Consider the following 23,897-nt stretch of genomic DNA (forward strand, 5'->3'; position numbering starts at 1 on the left):
TTTATTCTCCTTAATCATCAAGTAATCTGGAGCAGAATGGCTCCTTGGACCCTCTTTCTCTCCACCCAATCTTTTCCTCCCCCTCCCCCCCATAGGCACACACACACCTGTTCCCCTCCCTCCTCTGTCCCCTGATCCAGACCCTACCCACCCCCAGGACCCTCACCCCCACCACCTCACTGAACCCCAGGCCTTGAGACTCTGCTGCCTGACACTCTAAGTCTGAGAACAGCAAAGGGGCCACCATGTGAACTGACAGCTCAAGGATTCTGGCATTGGGTCTGCCCTTGGAGGGGCGGTAGGACACCCCATCCATCTTAAAGTGACAGATGGTAGGGCATTGCTGGCCCCCAGCTCAGTGGGGCTGCTGTCCCAATTGATGAACTGAGGCAGAAGTAAAAGCACCTGGGTCATAGGTCTGCAACACTGGTGTCAATATTACCACTAAATCCCTATAATTTCTTCTCAGAAAGGAGCTGAAATGGAAAAAGAAATGAGAAAGGAAAAAAGGAATGAAGAGGGGAGGGAGGGAAGGACAAAGGAGGGAAGGAAGAGAGGGAGGAGGGAAAGAGGGAGCAGGGAGGAGGGAGAAGAGGGAGGAAGGAAAGTCTATCATTCTAGTTTGGAATGCAAAGTGTAGTCATAAAATGGCTACTCCAAAGAGATGTGAATCTTGTTCCCTGTTTTAAATACCAGTTTCAGGGAACAGGATTCTCAGGAGCATGCCCTAAAAGCCCTCCACAGAGAGCGTGTGGTTGAGTGCGTAGGCATCACCATCCTCTTCCTCCAAAAGCAGCTTGTCGATGGTCAGGGAACTGATGGCTCTCCTGGGGTCTTCCATGTCCTGAAGGACTGGCTCAGGGATGGAGATGGGCAGCTGGACAAACTGGGGCCCAGGCAGGGCTGGGGCCGGAGGCTGATACTGCAGGGTGGAGGTGGGCAGAGTGGACAGGGGCTGAGGCCACGGGAAATAGGTGAGGGGCGCCTGGTGCTCCGGGCCCTCCAGTTGGGGCCCAACCGCGGGTGCAGCTGCACTTCTCGTCTGTGATGGGAAGACACAGGATGAAGGGTTAGCAGTGCTGGGGACCCCCTTGGCCTTGCCTATCCTTGTCCTGGTGTTGTCTCCACCTGCTCAGTCTCCCCCAGAAGCCACACAGACTTGAGCTGGGTCCCTGACTCTATCCCTCACCAGCTGCATGTCCCTGCTCACACCACCTCCCCAGGTGTCCATTTTTCTTCTGTACAGAGTTACCTATAGAACAGACACCCTTGGGCCGAGCTGATTAGAGATGCTTTTCCAGGTTTTATTGAATATAAATTGCATCCCATTTTCAAAGATATTAAAATGTGGGTGGGGAGAAATGTCCATCTTAAAAATCAGTGAAAGTACAGCATGTTAACAAGCCTGTCCCCTGGCATGGTAGCCATATCCCAAAGGTGGCTGGCTACTGGCAGGCCTAGACACAAAGACGGCCCTGGCTCCCTGGCTCCCTATGGCAGCCTTGACATCCTGAGATCCATCCAGGCCAACAGAGCCCCACTCACCTCCCTCCTGTTCTGAGCAGACCTAGAGGCTGGGGAAGCACTACTGTGTTAGTGAACTAGCCTTTCCTTAAAGCTTCCCGGCGCCTTCCACTTCCTCGTCCTCATATCTCTGAGCTGGACCCCCATGGCTCTCTCAGGGTCATTTTCTCAGGTGCCCTGCAAACAATGCCTCTCACCTGTGCAGCTACCACACTACAAACCTGAGGTCAAGCCTGCAGGAGAGAAGGGCCTGGGTCCTTCCTATCTTCTACAGCTGAGGAAGCAGGTGGAGGAAGAAGGTCTCTGCATGAAATGATGTAAGAGAGGCCCAAACCCCCCAGCCCCACTGCCCCTCGTTCCCCCATCCTATCTCTGTCTGGTTGCCACTGTGTTTTGAGAGTAAACCATTAGAGTCATTTCAGGAAGAGTTTATGTCAGTTTCCTGGGAATCTTGTTATGATGCAGATTTTGGTCCAGGAGGGCTGGGGTAGGGCCTGGGATTCTGCAAGTCCACTCAGATCCTTGATGATGCCAGTGTGGCTGGTCCAGAGACCATAGTTGGAGTAACAAGGCTTACAGTGTTTTCCTACAGAATGGTAGAGCTGGAAAGGGTCTCAGAGGCCTTCCAGCTTCCCAGCAAAGCCTTAAAATTTCCAGTTCTTCAAAAATCCAAATGGAAATCCTACTTTTTTGAGTCATAAACCCATGCAGGTCACCTGTAATTGCAGGTTTCTTTACTCAGCGATGGAATTCCATCAACCCAGTGCTACAACAGGTCTTAGCTCCTGCTCATCAGGGGTGCTGACTGGTAGCTCCAACCAGCTTTGATGAGTTAATTACAAAGTGGCAAAACAAATAAGTTATTTCTTAATAAATACAGTCTGTTTAATACACAGAACCTTTCAAAGTAGGAGGTGGAGATAATGAAAGGTAAATAATGAAAGAAATCCTTGGGGTTGAAATGACTGGGAACAGTTATATCTTCCACCTCCTTCCCCCACCCAAGGCCCCCGATATGGAAATGAGTTGCTTGGGAAAGGTGCTGAAGGCACTCCTTCCTAGTACCACCATGTAGGCCCCACAACCGGTTTGCTGGGTAGCCAGGGGGCAGAGGGCAGGAGGGCTTCTGTGGGCCCTGGGCTGGATGGTGATGAAAAGGCAGGTGCATTAGGATGACACTCAACTCTTGAGGGAAATGGACAGGAGGCAAGGAACCAAAGCAAACTCCATCATCAACGTGGGCTTTGCAGCTACTCATGAGGCCCCAGCTCCACCTCCCACAGTTTACCCTGAACTGCAGCTGGATATGGCTACTCCCACGGAGCTTTCCTTCTCTGAACACTTAGGGGATTCCCATTCCTTTGCTCACACAGGTGTCACTCGTATAAAACTATTTATCTTCCTTTCTTCCTTCATTCTTTTCCTATCTGGCACTTGAAGGAAGCCCTTAGTTAATGCTGCTGGCCGACTTTGAGACAATCATAATAACACTTATGGAGTGTTTTCTGTTTGCCAGGAACTATGCTAAGTCCTCCACATGTGCCCTCCCACTGGAGCCTGACATCAGCTCTCTTATCAGTATTCTCATTTCACAGATGTGGGCACCAGGGCTCTGTGGCCTCCTAGCTCTTAAGTGAAGGGATGAAGGGAACCCAGGCAATCTGATGCTAGAGGCAGCACTCAAAAAAATTACCCTGCAGGTGTGTCTGACTTCTCTGGGGTGCCTGGGTGGCTCAGTCAGTTGAGCATCCAACTCTTGGTTTCCGCTCAGGTCATGATCTCAGGCTACACCAGGCTCCATGCCAAGCTTGAGGACACTCTCTCTCTGTCCCTCCACACTTTCCCCTACTCACATACTCAATCACACACACACACACACACACACACACACACACTCTCTCTCTCTCTCTCTCTCTCTCTCTCTAAAAATAAATAAATCTTTTGTAAAAAGTAGTTTTCTGAAAAGTTGTGTCACCTGTTACTTAGCCTTAAGATCATCTGGCAAATCCCATTGTTCAGTGAACAATCACCCCCTAGGCCATCTGAATAGAAAGAAAATGCTGGCTCTGGCACAAGACCCCATGCAGATCTCACGTGAGATCTCTAACCTGAAAACTTAAACTTCCTACCAAGACTTGCTGCTTTGGGGTCAGCAGGAGAGATATGGGGCAGAGAGGCTGGAGAACCTCCCAACCCTGAGGAATACAAGGCGTGACAAGGGAGGCCATGAGCCTTCTTTGCGGAAGATATTTTAGATCACTGGAGAGAAGAGCAGGCCGCCCTACAGGACAGGGTGAGCCTAATGACTCAGTTATCCTGCAAATCAATAGCAAGAATGATCAGGGGTCAGGAAGTCAGCCTATGTTCCAAAGGGTGCAGTTGGCATGGGTTGGTGCAGCAAAGCTTTTGTGCGACGTACCGTGACATTAGTGATGAGCGGCTGGGAGGCATAGGTCAGCACGGAGGAGGGCCCCACAACTGTGTAGCTCGGGCACATGGGCTGCACATACATGTCAGCTGAGTAGGGGCAGCTGACAGCTTCATGGGACACATACTCCGTGTAGGGTGTCCACGGGGCCAGGGGCTGGAGGGTGGCCGGGCCCGGCTGGGAGAGCCAGCCGGCACACAGGGCTCCCTCCTCTGTCACTGTGGAAGCAGAGACCTCCATGTCAAGGCAGGAAGGACCTGTGGGAAGAAGCAAATTACAGAACTGCAGGTGTCACCCGGATGAGGGGCACAGAGGGGACCAGGGCTATAGGGGGCTCTTACCCACTGTGGTGTAGGTGGCCAGGGGCTGATGGGGCAGCACCACCTAGAGGGAGAAGAGAAGACTAGGATCAATGTTCTGCTGTCTCCAACTAGCCCTGTGCAAAAAACTTGCCCAGAGGTCCCCAGGGCAGGAAGGGATGGGAGAATTTTCCTTATTAGAACACAACACCCACCCTGTGCCCCAACCATCACCACCCATACTTTTGAGGGATTCATGTTTCCATTTAGCAAGAACCTTGTGCACTTAGGGAACTGGCATCATCCTCTTCCCATGGTGAGCCCCCAGCTCATGCCAGGATTGTGTGATTCATCTGCTCACTCAGGCCCTGGCCCTAACTGTCTTCAGCGGGCCAAGCCAGTCTACCCAAAGCCCTCACCCTACTTCAGGGACCACTGACTCGTTCTATCTTAGGTCCATCCTTCAGCAGCCATACCCTGGTGATGTGTTGGCTTCATGGCCTCAATGAGCATCTCATAGGGCAAGGAAGCATACTCCCATCCAACCCCTTTGGACACCCCGCCAAATACACACACACACATGCACGCACACACACACTGGCCACAGGGGCCCCTCACCGCCGTAGGTGTAACAGCTGCCCCACTGCTGGCATGGCCACGTTTCCTCCTGAGCAGTTCCTTCACTGGCTCCTTCACACGGACACCCTGGTACGGCCGGGGTGGGGCTGGGGCCTGTTCTGGAGCTGTGGCTGTGAAAAGCAATGTCACTGAGCATCCCCCCCTTGGAAGAGCCCCCATCCCAGGGTGCCTGCTTACCTCACTTGTGCCTGAACAAGGAGGACCCATGAGACTTCCCAGACAATTTCCCTCAGTATTGTCACTCCTCCTGCCCCAAACCTTCTGTGACTTCCTTCCATCCCATCAGTTAAGGCCTGAAACCTTGAAAGTACAACTGAAAGTCCTGGGCTGTGTTAGTCCAACCCATTTTCCAACCACTTTGCACACTAAGTACCACATAAACCCTTACTCTGGCCGGGAGCTCTACTCAGGCTTCTCTTCACGTTCCTTGCATGTCTCATGTCCTCATCTCTACTTGTGATTTCCCATGGTCAGGGTTCCTGCTTATACTTCTCAGCCTCTTGGCTCAACCTTGCTCAAGACTAGTGCAGCCCTCCTGGCTGCCCACGGCTGCCCACAGAAGTGGCTTCATCCTCCAGCCTCTTAGACCAATTTAGTGCTCGGCATAGGGGATGGTAAAGGCCACCATAAGAGCAGGCACTCTGAATCAGAGGACACAGGTGCCACATCTGCCTCTGCCACATTCTAGCCAAGTGACCCTGGGCAAGTCATTAACACCTCTCAGTGCAATTTCTTAGCAAAGGAATGTCCTAAGGAGACTCTGGCCTAGGAAATGAGAAGCACAGCATATACTCAGTATAAAAATCAGGTACAGAGTGAGCATTTAATAAATTTGCAGTCCTCTCTGTAATTAATAATCCTTTTGATGTATATTTCTTATGCCTCTAATTAGATCCTAAACCTGTCAAGGTGAGATATGATACCTCATTTCTCTATACCTTCCCCAGTAGCATGTCCATAGCAAGCTCAGTCGGGTATTTGTTGATTATTTGGTTCATTATGTGAAATGTGCTGGCATTCACCTTCCCTTCACCTCTCCTGGGCTGTGGGGAATTGTTCCCAGGGCCTCTGTGGATCCCAGGACAAGTACTTGATGGTGATCTACGCACTTAGGACCAGAGCTGTCCAGCCTTGCTGCTGAGAGGTTCCCTGTGCCTTTTGTCATCAAAGCTGGGAAATGAAAGCACTGAGCTGGAACAGGGTACATCCTGGCCGGGGAGAGCAAGCCAGAGCAGTCATGGCTGGGCAGTGACTCTGCCCACCCAGACAGCCCACAGCCTAGGGCCCTGGGCCTCTCAAGGGCAGACCTGGGTCCGACAAGAAAAGTGAGTACCATCGGCCCTGGGGGCTCGCACAGGGAGTCCATTATCATCCACCGATAAGGGCCCCAGGGACGTGGGCTCTGAGTCAAAAGCCTGGAAGTCTGGATATCTATTAAACCCGGAACCATAGTGCTGCCCTGGCTGAACTTTGTTCAGTAAATACCCAGCTGATAAGAACCCGTGCCTGACCCAGCACAGACCTCCATCCATGCTCCAGGCACACACACACACACACACACACACACACACACACACACACAGCCTGGCCTTGATGCCAGCAGGCAGGGAGAGGCAGCACGAAGCAAGAAAGGGAGTGTTACAGAACACGTAATGCAGAGAACCCCAGACTCAGATGCATCCAAGGGGGCTTCCTCACCTGGCCAAATAGCGGAACTGACCAGGGAGTGATGCACAACGCAGATGCCCAGGCTATCAGAGAGTTCTGATGGGGGCGGGGTGATGTGGGCCTAAGAATCTGTATTTTAAAAGTCCTTTAGGTGATTCTGAAGCTCTGCCAAGGTTAGAACTACTGATAATTCATTCCTGATCTCCCTTTAAGGGAGATAAGATGGTAAGATTCTCTCCCTCTAAGGGAGATAAGGGATAAGATAAGATTCTCCCTCTAATGTCCTAATAGGAGATTTATTATCTTCTTTTTAATCTCCCTTATCATAGTGAGGAATCTGTATTGGTATTCATTCATTCATTCATTCATTCAAATATCCCCCGACACTATGAACAGAGCTCTGAACAGCATAAGCTGTGGCCCCCGCCCACATACATCTGGCATCTAGTGGGAGAGACAAGCAACGGAACAGTTACAACTTGTGAAATTGAGACTGAAGCCAGAGTGTGGAGCAGAGAGACCCAGCCTGGTGCCAAGTGCCCTGAGACTACCTGTAAGCAGGCATTCCTATATGTAGCATTAACAATGGACTCAAGTGCCAAAAATACCTACATTTAAATCTGGGCTGTCGCTTACTGGTGGAAAGGTCTCAGATGATTTATTTAACACCCCTGGGCCTCAGTAACTCATCTCTCCCACAGCAGGTGTGAGGATTCACAGCAAAAATACACGGATGCTCCCAAAGCCATGTCCCCCTATGGTACATATTCTTTCCCCAGAGGAAGGTGGAAGTGGTGGAGGGAGGGGAGCCACCTTCCACCTTCCTCTGGGGAGCTACAGTGTCAGGAAGCTCTTCCACCTCCTGGACCTGCCACATCATAACAAGCACCATTTTTCCTTGCATTGCCTTCTGGTGAAATTTGCCATTCGTAATCCACCTACAGCCTTCTCATCCATGCGGTGAGGATCATAAAGATACATAACCGGTAAGGGAAGGTTCAAACAGAGCTTGCACACAGGATGCATTAAATAAAGGTGAGCTAATATTATCATCAGTGTTAGTAGCAGCATCTGAAGACAGACACCAGGTCCCCTGTGGAGTCTGAATGAACATCCCATCCTTCCAGCTATTTCTTGATGACCTGTTCCGAATCCTTCCAACCCTCCTTCTGGGAGCCCCCCCTCCTGGTTCCCATGTGCCACTTCCCCTCATGATAACTGATGCCCACCGTCGGCTCCAGAACCCAGGTGTGGCCTGACGTGGCAGAGAGCGAGGTCACCTGTGCTCCCATACTCTACTCGTTCATTCTTGGTCACCCACAGCCACATTGGCTTTGTTCACACCCACGACGTTCGGGCTCTGCTGGTCTGCAATCAGGTTTCCAGCTCTTCTTAGGCATAGGGTATGGCCTGAGGCATTATGCACTGGGGAGAAACTCAGGGGACAGGCTTATTTGGGGGTCACACTTCTAATTCAGCTGGAGGACAAGAAAACCTCAATCCCACAGGCCCACATCAAAGACAGGTCCACAGCTCACCCCCTCTGATTTGCATGTATGCTTCTGGGGAAGGGCCCAGAGGACTCCTATCCGAGTCCACCCCCTCCCAGGAAGTGGACACATGGAACACTTGGCTGCCAAGAGGCCAGCTGGGCATTTCCAGGATCTTGTCAAAGTGATGACTTCCTGCCTCCTGTTGTTTTTGAATCAATGAACAAAGAGGGCTTGGGGGAGGTGCTGTGAGCAGAGGGTATCAGCCTCCGATGTCTGGACTTCCTTAGAACCCACAGAGTCAACAGGTGTGCCCAGCACAGACCATATGGAGAGCAGTTTCTCAGTCCTCACCTCTTCCTACTGCAGTCACAAAACTCCCCCAGCTCTCAAAGATCTCCTGCCTACCCACCTAGGAGTCCACAACCAGCTGCCAGGGAATCTGGCTACTAACTACAAGTGTGCAGGCACGAGAGAGAGTACTTCTGACAGGGACTTCAGAAGGTGGCCGTGAAACCTCAGGATCAGAAGCCTCACGACAATTTCCAAAGGAGCCCGATGGCCAAGTGTATTTGCAAAGCCAAGACTTGCAGTCCGTGCCTTTCACACCAATCTTTGGGAAGCAGCAACAACCGTTTCTAATTCTACAGTAAATACTGTACTCCCTACTGCCACTGGCATAAGAAACGAGCCCACAGATACAAATTTGGAATAGGAAAAGAAGTTTGTCTTAAATCATGATTGCTTTGCCCTGGGGCTTCTGGATCCCTGAACTGAGCTAGCTTTAAAGTGACTAAACTAGAATTTTTTTTTAATTAAGATTCTTAAAATAATTTCTTAAAATAACAATAAGAGACAAAGAAAATAAAACAGAAGATCAAATGATAATTAATATATAAGCAGAGAGGATTAAAGTCCAGTTTCCCAGAGGAGAGTTGACCAGAGATATTTACAGCCCCCTAAATTAAATTGCAGCTCCAGGTAGCAGGTCCTCAAAGCCTGAAGCTTCCTCACCATTTATCCTGTGGTTTGAAGGCCGATTAAGTCTCCTGGGAGCATCCTAGTATCCGCCACTGAGAAAAATCTTCCCACCTAAACATGAACCTCGCTAGGAATCTCCTTTTTCAGTGTGAGAAATTCAGCCATGTTACCTTCCCACCACTGGAAGTCAGTCACCAGCGGAGTTTGGGGAAAAAAAAACACTCAAAACTCATTTACAGAAAAACCTATAAATTTGGCCCCAGTGAGGGCTTCCCTTTTCCAAAATGAGCGATGAAAAAAATCTGAAGGTATAAAAAGTCAGCAGAAGACATTTCAGTTCCCCCTGCCACACACCCAGACATGCTCCACATCACAAAAATAAGAGTCCTGCAGCTGTTGTTCCTCTGGAGAGCACAGACCATGACAGATTGAGCCAACTGGTCACTTCAGGCAGTGCTCTGGCTGCTTGTGGGCATTATGCGTGTTTGCATTGAGCTTAGGGAACATATGGATTCCACTGATTTAAATAAACATGGCTCTCCAGTTTCTTGAAGAAGGTATAATAAATATCACTGAGGACATATGCAAAATCGTCAGCACTTGTTTATTTAATGACCCCATGCAAACCACATTCACACCACAGAGAGGAAGCTACTTGGCTAAGGAGGTAGGTCCCTTCTAATGGCTCCTAGTAGAGCCAGCATGGAGGCATTTATCACTGTAACTTCTCCCCGAGGCTGCTTTCAGAGAGCCTCTTCAGACAGGTGTTACCTAGAATAGCCTCCAAGATCCTCTTGGAAGGAGACTCCTAGCCACTGTCCTGTTACAGATTTCCCATGAGCCTCCAGGGCAGGCAGTAAGTTGAATACCAGTTAGTGTTGCTGCTCTAAAGGCTAGTTGGGTATGTCTACATTTCTGTCATCAGGGTACCAGAAACAGGCACCCATCCCACCCATCTTGACAATCTAGCTCACTGATAGTGCTTTCCGTTCATAACTGAGGTTAAACCTCAAACCAGCAGCCACACAGGGCCATTTTGAAAGACAAAAAGATAAACCTTCTTAGCCCAAGAGGACACATGACACACTATCGATCATTCCAAGTAACCACAGTAAATATTATTCTCTCTTGCTGCTGAAACGTCACTACTATTGAAAAAAAAAAAAAAGATTCACTAAGAAGAAAAACAAATAATTTTCTCTTTACTCATCGCAAAACCAAAAACAAATAATTGAACAATAGAATTCAAGCCTAGGGCTAACAAACTTATTCTAGCTTCTAACCGAAAACAAAGTCATAAAAGTTGCTGACACTTTTCACTTTAATGCAAAGAAGTTTGTTTGTGTTCTCAGTCCAAGGTAGTTGAGGGTGCCTGGGAAAGTTTAGCTCAGATCAGCTCAAGGATTATCCACATCCTGAACTGAAACACTAATGTGAATGTTCCTCTTCTGCTGAAGATCTGAGTCAAAGTTTTCAAATTTGTTCTTTCCATTCATGGACAATGGCTGATTTTTTTCCAGACAGGAAGAAAGACCTTGGGCTTTAGCCAAAGATTGGACTTGACATGCTACAGAAAGGCTTTCCTGCCCAATTTACACTAGATTGCAGTTTACTTTTTTTTTTTTAATGGAGACCAACAAAGAGATTCCATACACATGTAAATGTAGGCTTTCCATTCACTAATGTTTAAACTGAAAGGGCTTTGCAGCTAGCAAGTATCACCACATCACTCATATATTCTAGTAATCTGGATAACATCCAGGGCAGATGAGAAAGATAGGTGGATAAAAAAATGCCTTTAAATGTGTTCAGAAGAATAGCTCCTAGGTGGCTCAGTTAAGCATCTGACTCTTGGTTTTGGGCATGATCTCATGGGTCATGGGATCAAGCCCCTCCACACCTCCATGCTCAGGGAGGAGTCTGCTTGAGATTCTCTCCCTCTGCCCCCTCCCCTCTTATGAGTATGCACTTTCTCTCTCTCTCTCTCTATTTCAAATAAATCTTAAAAAAAAAAAAGTGTTCAGAAGACATGAGAAAGTGGAACTTCAACTGAATTACAATCTGATGTTGCTCCTAAGGCTGCTGGGATAGCCAAAAAAAAGTAAGCCACAGTGTCTTGATGTGTAGACATTGGATGCCTCCATCAAAGAGCGCTCCAAGATGGTGGCTGATCACAGACTCTCCAGTCTGATCAGAGAAAGGAAGGGAAAAGTAGTGACATTTCCCCTCTTTGTCCCCATTCTAAGAAGCATATTCCTGTCAGCCCCACAGAGCTCAACGATCAACCATCATTTGATGAGAACCATCCAGTGATCTACCGTGACCCCAAGAGGTCACTGGGAAGGACAGAGGAGAGTCACAGACATGGGTGGCCAAAAGGACTTAGAGAAACAACCTGAGAAAGAAGAGCCAGGAGAGGATTGTAAAGTAGATCTGGGGTGACCACAGATCTTAGAACCACAGAGCCCCAGAACAAAGGGGTCTAGGAGCCAAGTGATCTTGGTTTCAAGGAAGCCCCAGCCAGCCTGGGATGGATACCCAGAGTGATCACACATTGCTCTCGGATTATGTTAGGCTTAAGCAGAGAGACAGTTTACCCACAGGCCACTCTCATCCTCCAAGCTCCTGCCTGAGATGTTCCTACTCCATAGCCTCAGGATTACCTGGATCATCCCAAAAGTACTGGATGTCCCACTCCATGACCTTGGGTGAGATCAGACAAAAGGTCAGTAGCGCCAGAGCCTTCAGCCTGTCTTCACAGGCACTGCTGCCGAGACAGCCTTCCCCCAGGGGCTCTCAGTGCATCCATGCGTCCAAAGAACGCATTCCACACCATGCGTCCATCCTCCCTCCAAACCTCCTGCAGAACAAGCAGAGTGAGCACACAAGGCTCTTGGATTCCTCTCTCTACTCCCAGAGAGTGTCAGTGTTCTGTCTCTTCTTCATGAAGATTCAGCACGTTGAATGCATGCATGCCAAAGGTCCATGTGTCTCCTGGTCATGACTTTAACCCCCAGGAGCTCAGAAATCACCACACTCATCTTTGCATGATTTTCTGTGACTCATACAGCTCTGACACAAATGATTTCATTTGAAGCCTCACCACAACTTCTGAAATAGGCAGTGGAGGTCTCCCTCTCACCCTCCTTTCCACTGATGAGGAACATGGTGCCCAGAGATGTTAAGTGACTTGCCAAGTCCACACTTGTAAATAGCTGTGTCATCAGCTAAACCCAAGATCTCTGATTCTAAGCTCAGTCCATTTCTGCCTCTGCCTGCCCTTTGCCTAGGTAAGTTCACTTATTTTCCTGGGTAACCCCAGAGGTCAGTCACAAAACGTCCCTTGCCCTATTCTGACTCTCATTCCTCGAGTCAGAGTCTGGACTTGGACCACCCTAATCCAGTCTCCCTTGACTGCCGATTTCCCCAAGAAACAGTATTTCCCATCCGAGAGGAAAAAGAAGTCCATGAGAAGGTTACCAGCAATCTGCTCACATGAGTGACGAGAACTGAGAGACCCAAACAATTTCCCGCAAAGTTTTATTTTTGGTATTTTCGACTGAAATGACAGAGGATAGGTCCACCTGAGAAAGCAGCTGCATCTGCCTGTGTCTTACAGAAACTGGGGTTACCAGAGCAGAAAAGGCTCCCATCTGAGATACACTAAGTCTCAGAGTAGGGGACAAGACCAAGAGAGCCCTAGCAGAGCATGCCCTAAACAAATATTTGCTAAGCAGAGTAGCAAATGGTGGATCCCTGTCACCATGGAGCTTACCACCTAGTTGAGTGGCGTGCAGACATTAATTAAATAAATGCATAAGCAGACCTAGAATTACAAACTGTGACAGAGCTGCAACTGCCTCACAACTGAAGTGTTCTGGCTTGTTTGGCTGGTTTCCACCTCCACTTGATTCAGTAGGACTTACATGAGCAGCAAGCAGGGGTCCCCAGTCCATAGGGGCTACACAAAGAGGAAAGTGCAATGAAGCATGGTTCTTCTACCTCTGATTCAAGAACACTGGTCTGGGGTGAGGCTCAGCTCACATCATGAATGTAAGTCTTGCCCAAGACATACAAAGTATTCCCAGATGTTCAGTGTTCACCCCCCAGTCTGAGGACCCTAGATGAGCCCTAAAGATGTTTGACCAGCTGGTCCTATCCTATCTTGGCCAATTAGCCCACTAAAGGAAGACCAGCCCTAGGAATTCCAGTTCCATATGGAAGTCAACTGGCTCCAGAGGTTCTATACTGTCTCAAAACTATCTTCCTGAGATTCATATTTGTAGGGGCTTTTGAGTCAGGCTACAACTGCTCTCGATGAAGTAAGAACCTGCCTTCATCTAAGGGTTGACTTATTTCAACTGGGAGGAGAAGAAGCATCTAATGGAACCCTAAAATCCTTGCCGCTGAAAAGTGGTATAATGTTGTTTGGGACTCAGGCAGACCTAATTTGGAAAGCCTACTATATAGCTTATCACTGTGTGACCCTTAGCAAATCACTTAACATGTATGTGCCTCAGTTTTCCTATTTGATAAATGAGAGTAAGGATCTTCATCTCATAGGATTATCACTTGTATGAAATTAACACAGTTAAGTACTTAGTATGTAACAGGTGTTGAACAAATGACTATTTCTCCTATGATCTCAGCCTATCACTCATCAGAGAAGGAGCTAGCCCTGGCGCTATGATTCTAACTTGCCCTTGTCCTGTTACATCCTGATACTGAATGTCTCTATCCTCAACACACCCAGAGCCTTCTGCCACCAGCAAGGCCTGTCTCAACCTGTTTTCATGGTGCTCCTAGAAGTCATCCCCCTGGTCCCTGGACCTGGTGTCCCCAAGCAGCAGGACAGTCATGTTTAGGAGACAGTGGGGCCAATGATGCTGCAGTTGAGTCAAAGACCTCACTTGCAAACAGAACAAGCCTGGATAGGAGACATCAAAATCCTGGCACTGGCCTCTTATAAGGATACCATGAGCTGAGCAGAAGGACTTCTTTCTTCAGAAGCCAGCAGAGGAGTAGATTTGCAGCAGATTTAAATTTTTAAAGGACAACTCCAGGAAGGAAGACCTTAGGATTTTTAAGAGACAGAGTAAGATGGCATGTGATGTCCTGATCTCAGATGTAACTCCTCAGAGAACTTCTATGTATCTCCCAAAGGACAAAGACAGAGCCATGACTGAGGCCATAGTCATGGTACTTCTCCAAAAGGCCTAGAAACCTAGGAGTACATATCCCATATGGGATAGAAACATGGCAGTACACACAAGAAGGTTCTTTGGTGGTCAGCGAGGAGAGTTTTATCACCTACTAGAGCAAGACAGAATTCTGGCTGACATATTGGGCATTGCCTTTGCTTTATTGAGAGCAGAAGGGATCAGTGTGGGAACAGAGAGGGTCTACACTAAGAGCACAAGACCATATGGGGGGGTGAGCCAACCCAAGGTGCCCACACAAATTCTATAGCAAGTTAGCACCAGAGTGAGGAGATAGAGCAGAGGAGACAGATACACCTTTCCTTATTAGATTAAGACCCAGAGCCTGAATCTAGAATTGCCAGTCCAATCAAGAATAGGAAAAACCTATGGTCAGGCAGCTGGAAGAGAAGAATTGTGACTGTTTTTTTCTTTGATCTAAATAATATCTAGTTTGGGATTTTCCAGACCAAAGAGATTCTTATTGAAGAAATCAACTGGGATACCTGGGTGGCTCAGCAGTTAAACGCATCTGCCTTCGGCTCAGGGAGCGATCTGGGAGTCCTGGGATCGAGTCCCACATCAAGCTCCCTGCATGGAGCCTGCTTCTCCCTCTGCCTATGTCTCTGCCTCTCTCTGTGTGTCTCTCATGAATAAATACATAAAAATATTTTTTTAAAAAAAGAAATCAACTTTTCCTGAGACCAATTCCTTGGAAGAAGAACTCTTCAGACCCAGCACCAAGGGGTCAGATCTAAATGCTCCAGCACCAAGGCTTCTGGCAACTTGGGGCACAGACTATGTGAGTAAAGTCAGCCTTCATAATTGATTCAGGATGTGACATATAACTGCCAGTCAAGATGAGCTTTTTTGCCAAATCCCTGGTTTACTAACAAATGGTCTCACAATATGGGGACATTCCCTTGTGAAGAACCCTGGAGAAGTTGTTAGAATAGCAAGTCTAGGGGTTGCCTGGATGGCTCAGTAAGTTAAGTGTCTGCTTTCTTCTCAAGTCATGAACTCAGGGTCCTGCAAGCGAGCCCCACGTTGAGCTCCCTGCTCCCCAGGGAGCCTACTTCTCCTTCTCCCTCTGCCACTCCCCCTGCTTGTGTTATCTGTCTCACTCTCAAATAAATAAATAAAATCTTTTAAAAAATGGCAAGGCTGAGAAAGGAGTCACCAGGTCAATCTTTGAAGAACATACCCTCTTCTTTGTTCACAAGATAGCGACATAGACTGAAAACATGACCTTCACAGCTTCAAAGCTTCATGGAGACCAATACAACAGGCTTCACTTTGCTCCAGAAGTGTGGTCTTTACCCCAGAAGCATTTAAACCAAGGACCTGGGATCAGCTATCAGGGATCTTGCTGAAGGAGTAGAGGATTGGTCCAGGTCACGGTTGTGAAGCTATGATCTAAAAACCCTGGAATACAGTGGAGGCACCTGTAGTTGCCAATAAAGGGAAGGAAGCAGGGGAGTCTGGGTGTGAGTGAGCAATCAGAGCTTTAGGATTCCCCCAGAATTTCTCCATTTTTATTTTTGCACTGGAGTTCTACAATAGGTTTGGTTTGAATAAAGACATTTGTGCCCAAAATGTTGCAAACACTAGCCTGGACATCCTTGGATTTTCTTTGCAGTGCTCCTCTGTTATGTCCTAATAGGCCTCTTTGTCTCCCAAGATCCAAGCAAGAAGTCTATCATTTATTCTGGAGGATTTATAACTAATGCCATATGCTTCAGGGTACCTTCCCTGATTCCATCTTCTCCTCCCTCCTGCTGAAGACAATTGATGTCATTGCTTGATTTCTCTACTAAGAATAATCCTATTACTGAGCGGCTGCACGCATGCATAGGATGACAAAATGGGATGACTGGTTTTCCTTCTATGCCTTTCTTTCCTGAATTAGTATTGCCTTCCTCCAGCATTAAAACTTACTCCTGCTTTCAACTCTCTCTCTCCGTTTTGTTTTGTTTTGTATTTTCTTCTTCTTCTTCTTTCTTTGCTATCTCCTCAGTAATTCTCAGTCCTGGGAAAGGATTCACAAGCTTTGTACACTTATCTTCCAATTAAATTTATGACTCTTTCTAGAGGAGTCAAGGGTCATTCAGCTTTTCTTCAGTGTGGTCAGATCCTTTTTCGTCCCAACACCTGGTCTGAGAATGACTCTGGTTTGTAATTCTTTGGCTGCCTGCTCTTCCCAGAAAGTGATACTAATGAAACCATTACTAAGAAAGGCAGCACACTGCTGTTTCAGTTTTCGGTATCATTTGTGCTATTTCTTACAAAAGTCGAGGGTCAGTCTTCTGACAGCTAGATTGTAAACACCTCAGTCCAATCTCGTGAATTAAAAGAAAGCAAACACATTTTGTCAGTCAACAGGAGCCTGATGCCTTATGAGGCGTGGCAGAAAATAGTAGCCCAAGTTCCAAGTGGGGTCAGAGAATGGCCACCTTAACCATAAGCCTTAGCCCTGACCGTGAACCCCACCACAAGTTACAAGACTAAAAATGCGCACCCTGCTGTTTCACAAGAAATGCAGAACTCAGAAGCCACACAAATTACCATCTATAATTAGCTGCATAAGCTTTATTCTCAGAGGTAGAGTGAGAGAGAGCGGGAAAATAAGAATAGTAACTAATATTTATTATTGAGCATTGACTTGATACGAAGCACAGTAGTAAACACCTACCACAGCGCCATGAAGAAAAGAAGTAAGAATTCTGGTCTCGTTATATACTTAAGGAAGTGGCAGCAGAGTGAAGCAGAAGCGCTTGTTAGGACATGCAACCAGTGAGGCATAAATCTAGGATTCGAACTCAGATCTGCCTGCCCCAGAGGCTAAGCTCTAAACCACTAATGGCATTGAAAGAACAGAGATGCCACTCCCTAATTCCAAATAAACCCCTACTCTCTGTATGTTGCTTTTCATACCACACCACACTCATGCACACATGTGCACACATGTGTGAAGAGCTAGCCTGACTCTCCCAAAGTCTAGACAGTTTAAAGTGAGGGAAGTGCCATGGAGGCAGGAGCCTGGGGTCCCAACTCAGACTGCCACACTGGGTTCGTTATTAGTGCTGCCCAGAAAACAGAAGGGCTGGGCTTTGGGGGGAAGATTCTGGGTCACTCTGTCCCCTTGGAGCCCTCCCATTGCAGCTAAACAATCTGCAAAGAGCCCAGTGGAGGAGGCATAGATGTAAAGACTATTCCTTGCAGTAAGAAAGATGAAACACCCATCAAAATGAGCCTGGAATCCACCAGCTGGCCACTTCATTTCTGCCATTGGGCTTCCTCTCCTTTAGCTGGTGTGGGAGGACTGTGCTTTTACCAACAGAACCCTCCTACACCCTGTGAGTGAGCCGAGCACCACTGTGGAGACACAGGACAGCTTTGTGAGACAATATTCAGGCTGACTTACTAACCTAAGCTTCAAGCTTCCATTTTCCCATCTACGAAATATAGCTTAACACAGAACCTTACCTCCTGGGGTTTCTATGAGGATTAAATGAGATAATACATCCAAAATGTGGTCAAGACTGGCAGCTGCTGCACCTGACATCAGCCCTGTCCCTTCTTACTAACAAGTCCCATGTTCTGGGGGCATCAATGTGCCCAGCTACACAATGACACTATTCGCCCTGGCAGAGAGGAGTGGCCATAAGATGTCAGCAGTAGTTGTAGGGGCGGCAGAGAAGGATGATCTCTTTGCCTTTCTCTTTGTTGTCCAAAACACCAATATGGTGGCTGGAGCAACAGTAGCAACTAAGAAACAGCTTTGAGGACCAAAGCCACATGCCAAAGACAGCAGACCAGGAAAATAGGAGTAGCCAGAGATGTTGTTGGCACTGCAGACTCTGTGGACAGTCCTGCGTGGCCCACTGTGGACTTCTTTGGGGTGACAGATCATACCCCACTGTCTTATTTAAATCCATGTTGTTCAGGTCTCTTCACTAGCAAACCAATGTAATCAAACTGATGCAACAGAACAATTGGTATGCTGCAGGGCACCAAGTAAGTACTCATGCCCCAGAGCTGGTATGGGTCCCTATGGAAAGGACAGAACATGTGCAGCTCACAGCAGTGTAAGGTCCAAAGCTATATTAGAAGCCATTCCTTGCAACCTCCAGGTCAATTATTCTCAGCATGGCTGCACATTAGAATTGCCTGGGAAGATTTGAAAATCTAATGCCCAGGGCGATTTAATGAGACCCTCTGGGTTGGGACCTGGACATTAGTATTTCTTAAATTTTCCAGAGCATTCCAATGTTCAGCCAAGGTTGAAAAGCACAGCTCTGTGCAGATGGAAAAATGCCTTTTCTAATATTAAAGACTTGGTGTTTAAAACATGAATTTATTTTGTATAAGCCTGCATGAAAGCTCAGCAATTATAGCTGGAAAAGAACTTGAGTCAAGTTCAATCTCCCTGCCTCTTAGCCACGTAGAGGCAAGTCCCAGTGTAGAGCCAGAGAGCATAGGTGGCTTGCCTATGGCCCCGCTCCCAATAGCTTATAGCTCCATGTCTCCTGCCTGCAAGAACAATGTTTTGCTCATAGCATCACACAACCAGGACAAGAAGATTCCAGAAAAGGCTTCTCCATTCCAGGCAGTCTCACACTTATCAAGCACTACAAAAATGAGAAAACTAGAACATCGCTAAGTATTTCATAACTATGAAACATATGTTGATGATCTTAATCAACCAGCCAACTTTGGTTTGGTTGGATCGAAGTCAGAAATTGGTATTCATCTTCATAAGCTGGAAAACAAACTTCTTTAGAAAGAAGTCGAGGCAGAGGGGTGGTAAGAACCTAGTACCTTTATTTTGTAATGGGAAGGTTTAAAAAGCAAAAATTTACAGAACCTGTAAGTGAATTAAATGTCCAGATTTTTAGCTAATAAGTGTGGTTGTTTCTGTTCCTCACAACAGAACAGATTTGCAGATTTGAACTGGAAGAGAGATTTCCAAACCTCTGACTTGGGAACTTTCTGGGAATAGAGAGAAACAAAGTTGATGTTTTTCTTTAGTAAATAATAGAGAGATGGAAGTAAAGTGTCCACTCTGAAAATTATTGCTCTTTTACCAACTAATCTGTGTGCTTGGTTTACGTTTGTCCCTTATTTCACTTCCTTCTGTGCGTGTGAGGTTGTGTCTGTCCTTTAGACTCTACTTGTCCTTATCACCAAGAACCACTGAATCAATACACAAACTTGCTGAGAAGTAAAGGTGCTTATTAAATGGACAAAGGAAAAAAAAATAAATGGACAAAGGTTGTAACACAGAACAGAAATGTTAGAGGTACTCCACAGACCTAAATCACTTCTTGTTAGACATTTGCCTGAGTTTCTGCAAGAGAAAGGTTTCAAATATTATGTGGTTATTGCAAGTTTTCCTTATATTTAACTGAATTTTTTAACTTCCCTTTAAAAAAAATGGCTGTTTAGTAGAACCCTGGAGTAAATGCAGAGTTCAACAATAATGAGAATTTTGAGGCCCTAATTTATCAGTTTGGGAACCTCTGCTCTGTTGCAGTTGTCTGAAAGCAAAGGCATGTCCATACCTTAATAGTTAAGCAATCACTATTTCCTGTTCTTATAATGCCTCCCTGCACACCAGGGTCATATCTATAGGAATCAAGACAAGCTACCAATTCAAAGAAAATCAGTCAGCCTGCCTTTTATTATCATGTAAATCTTTCCCTTATACAAATAACAACAATAAAAAGCAGTCCTATGATTCATTCATTTTCCAACAAATGGTGTTCAGTTGATGGTACTCCGTTCCATAGCTATTAAGGAAGAAGTCAATCAAATCAAATTTTGGCTTTATGCAAATCATTTAATCAATTTGCTGCAAGTTTTTATCTCCCACTAATGTTGAGCATGTGTGACCCCTGGTTGCAGAGAAACCTAAGGAAACGAACATGTAAAGTATGACCAAATCATTTAACCCAGAGGTTGGCAAACTTTTTCTAAAACAGACTAGATGGTAAATATTTGAGGCTTTGTAAGCCATATAGTCTCTATGACACCTACTCGACGCTTCCGTTGTAGCAAAAGCAGCCCTAGGCAATATGCGAATAAAGAGATATGGCCATGTTCCAATAAAATTTTATTTTCAAAAGCAAGGGGTCGGGCCGATTTGGCACTCAGGCCACGGTTTGCAGACCTCTGCTTTAGTCTCTTGGAAAACTCTTGGTTTGAAAGATCCTATCATTCAAGAATATTTTGATTGTGCCTTTTTAACTATTCTAATTAAAGTGCAGAAAAGGATAGACAGGAAGGAATTTAGCACCTCCCCGATCCCTCCAGATGAGCAACAGGATGGACGGTGCTCTATCACCACTTTCAGGAGACTTGATGACATGGCCTACATTTCCTACCTTAGCTCCTACTAAAACCTCATAAGGCAGGCATTAAAACCCTGGTCCTCCAGATTTTTCAGAATCTGCGAAAGTTGAATAACGAAGCTGCAGAGCCAGCTTTCAAACCCAGACCTCCATTGTTCCTGCTGTTTATACTGCACTGTGACTAGTTCCTTAACAAGAGCCTCTCATTGGAATGGATGTGAATTCCTATGGACGCAGGGTCTGTAGGACCAAGAGCAGAACCCAGAAGGAGAATCCGCAGGTAGAGTGACCTCTTTATCTAACTGGCCAATCAAGCAAGGCTCAGGATCTGCAGATTTCCACTTGTGGTGCCAGCAGTTCTGTGAGCCGATCTGAATCAAAGCCAATGTTCACATTTAGTCCCCACAAAGGGATCATGGGCCAGATAGGGAGAAGGCAACATGTACAAAAGTGGATGTTTTCTTAACCCTTTCCAGAACGCCATAGTACAGTCATTTCAGATCATGGCCCGAGGGTGTTTTCTGAAAAAAGAAAGTGCCTTTTCAGCACTCTTCATGTCTGATTTCAAACTCTGCCCTTCCATCAGGTGATTCAAAGTGGGCTGACAAAGCTGCCCTGTTTTTACTGGTTTTCCCACAGGGTCTAGTCCCCCAGGTCCCCTCAGTGCCCTGGACAAGGGTTTTATTTGGATCCTGGGTAAGGGAATGGGTCCAGTGCCCAGGTCTTTTCCTAATTTCCTTTAGGGTGCTGAAGGACAAGTAAAGAGAATCTTGACTGTGTGCATATTAACATGTAGAACCGTTCACTCCAGTTATTCCACTGACCAGCTTACATTGTGGTCTCCCTAAAATGGAGTTTCGTTGGACCTGACTGACATCCAGAGTGTGAGCAAGAAACATGCCTCTACCATCTCCTTCGGGGAAAAAAACAAAACAAAACAAAAAAAAAAAAAAAAAAAAAAAAAAACGCTCATCTCTTAAGAGGAATTAAGGGAGGAAAAATGTAGTGCATAACCAAGAGTAGGGAATATGGCAGCTCATGAATGCAAGGAAGCAACCCGTATCACAGATATTGAGCAAAACCAAAGCAACCAGCACCATTTCAGTGGCATCTTAGCTTACCAAGATAAGGGTAGCTCTGAGTAATGGGTATTATTTTTGCCCCATTTTACATATGAGAAACCTAAAGATTTAAGAAAATAAAAACAAAAAGGAAAATTACTTGCTTTGAATGGGTAGGAACCAAGGCAAAAGTTCCTCAAGAGCTCACATAAAACCCACCAATTCAGCCTTCTAAGTGTAAGGGCATTTGGACACTCAGCAGCTTCCAGTAAAGACCTTAGCACCCACCTGCCCTCAGCAATATCTACTACTGCTCTGCCCTCAGGATTCTATGCACAGCACCCCTATTAGCATATCTCTAATGATCTTGGAAGGACTCCATAGCTCTCAAGTCCAAATTAAAGTTCATCTCTTTTTATTAAAAAAAAAAAATGCATCTTGCCAGTATCAAACAATGAGACTTCACAATCTGGGAAATTTTGAAATCTCTCCTCCGAATTATATATTAACAAGCTCAATTCCAGAGAATTTACACAAGAAATAAAGGAAACAATGAGTTGGTGATAAAGTAACTGTAAGTTATGTTTTAATCAATGAAAGTCTATTTTCAGAACTTTAAGGCCTCCAAGAAAATATCTTTTTGTAAAATAAACAAACACTCCCCAATTTATCTTTTCTGTAAATCTTTATTCTCTTATATTAAGTTTGCTTGAAGTAGGGTGTATATAAATTCATCAAAAGGCATTTTAAAGACCTAAGCACTTTTGAAAAGGCAGAGTAATTTTTTGGTAATATTTCTTCCTTGAGGAAGTACATAAATGAGCCCCCAAAATGTCCAACTGTCAGGAGGCTGTTGAGTTGGCTTTGTTATTTCAAGAAGGGAATGTTGTAGATACTCTCTGTATGATTTCAATTATTAATAACACAAGTCTCTGTTTGATCCCACATAATGGAAAATAAAGTTCACAGTTGTTCCATCCAACCCCAGGGATAAACACTAAGGTTAAAGATAAACCCGCTGACCCCCTGCACGGGGGACCCACAAGGCTTGCCACAGAGCGCCAGGAAGAATGCCAAGAGGCAGGACAGTGGAGCGAGCAAAGACCTGCCCAACAAAGCCAAGGTTCCACGTTGTCCCCGTGCACTCACAGAAACAGATGACACCTTCAGCAGAAACCTAAGTAACTCAGAGAGGAACAGGCCCAGGGAATTGAACCACAAGCTAAAGAGCAGCTCTTTGTGAAAAATAAAGCCACGCGTGTAAAGGACCCCATGGCTTTCCCCTCTCAGCCCAAAACCAATGTCACATTTGGCTTTTCGTTTTGTGAATCATGAACTGGCCTCTCCTCACCACAGTGATTCATGCCTCAGAGCGGAGACGCGATGAGCTGTCCCACCTTGGAACACTAGCCTGGAAAATGAGCATCACCTCTGACAGGTTGGTTTTGCCACTGGGCTCCCTCACCCACTTCACCCCTGCGCTGCCCTGGGTGGGGGACCCAGAGAGCCCTGATGCCTCCAGCACGACCACATCCTCTCAGTCCCGGGCTGGCTGGTGGCTCCCGGCCCCTACCTGTGCTGACATGGCTCTGACAGCCACGGTCAAACCACTTACGTTTTTGCCAGAGCATGGCCTGTGACAGGATGTTGCCTTTTCTCTTTGAAGCAGACAGTTTGGCTTCTTGAATGTGAGACCCGGGTGTGCTTTCCTCCAGGGGAGCCACTGCTTGCTCAGAGGCTGTTTCCTCAGCTTTTTAAAGGCCTGAGTTCCCGCTGCGCGGGGGCACCGCGTCATCACATCCTCCCACCTCAGGCACGGGCGCACTTTTTCCTCAGGCCAGGCTGCCTGTCTCCCCACTGTGTGCGCCCTCGGAGGCCCACCACTTGCTCACAGAGCCAGCCAGCCGGATCTGAACACCACCACCACACATGGGGCCGTGGTCCTCCAGAGGCTGCCCCACACTGCAGGCTGGTACGTGTGGTGAGTGTGAACGCGCCTGTGAGTGTGAGCTGTGCGAGCACGCGTGTCAGGTCTTGGATCCCCACACACCCAGGGTGAGTCTCAAAGACCCCTGGAAGACTTTGGATGTTCTACGGTGCCCATTCAGGTTTCTATACCACAGGCATGGCAGCAGGACTCAGTCCGCCATGGGCCCTGCTCAACGGGAAATGCAATTCCCAGGGGCCACTGGTTCTCAACACAGGAGGAAACACCTGTAGTCTCTTCAAGCCTCACTAAACAACCTCTTCATTCTT

The 23,897-nt window shown here is 46.8% G+C and overlaps 1 protein-coding gene across 1 annotated transcript; it reads right to left on the bottom strand.

The window, feature by feature from the left end:
* Positions 1 to 255: 255 nt before the first annotated feature.
* POU2AF1 (POU class 2 homeobox associating factor 1) lies at positions 256 to 23,345 on the bottom strand. Its single transcript, XM_055306701.1, has 5 exons — positions 23,257 to 23,345; positions 4,870 to 5,000; positions 4,294 to 4,336; positions 3,944 to 4,209; positions 256 to 1,042 (listed from the first exon to the last, which is right to left on the bottom strand). Exons 1-5 carry the CDS (start codon positions 23,270 to 23,272, stop codon positions 728 to 730), a joined length of 771 nt encoding a protein of 256 aa, XP_055162676.1. The 5' UTR covers positions 23,273 to 23,345; the 3' UTR covers positions 256 to 727.
* Positions 23,346 to 23,897: the final 552 nt, after the last annotated feature.

The sequence above is a fragment of the Nyctereutes procyonoides genome, unplaced genomic scaffold (assembly GCF_905146905.1).
Source record: "Nyctereutes procyonoides isolate TBG_1078 unplaced genomic scaffold, NYPRO_anot_genome, whole genome shotgun sequence".
NCBI lineage: Eukaryota > Metazoa > Chordata > Mammalia > Carnivora > Canidae > Nyctereutes > Nyctereutes procyonoides.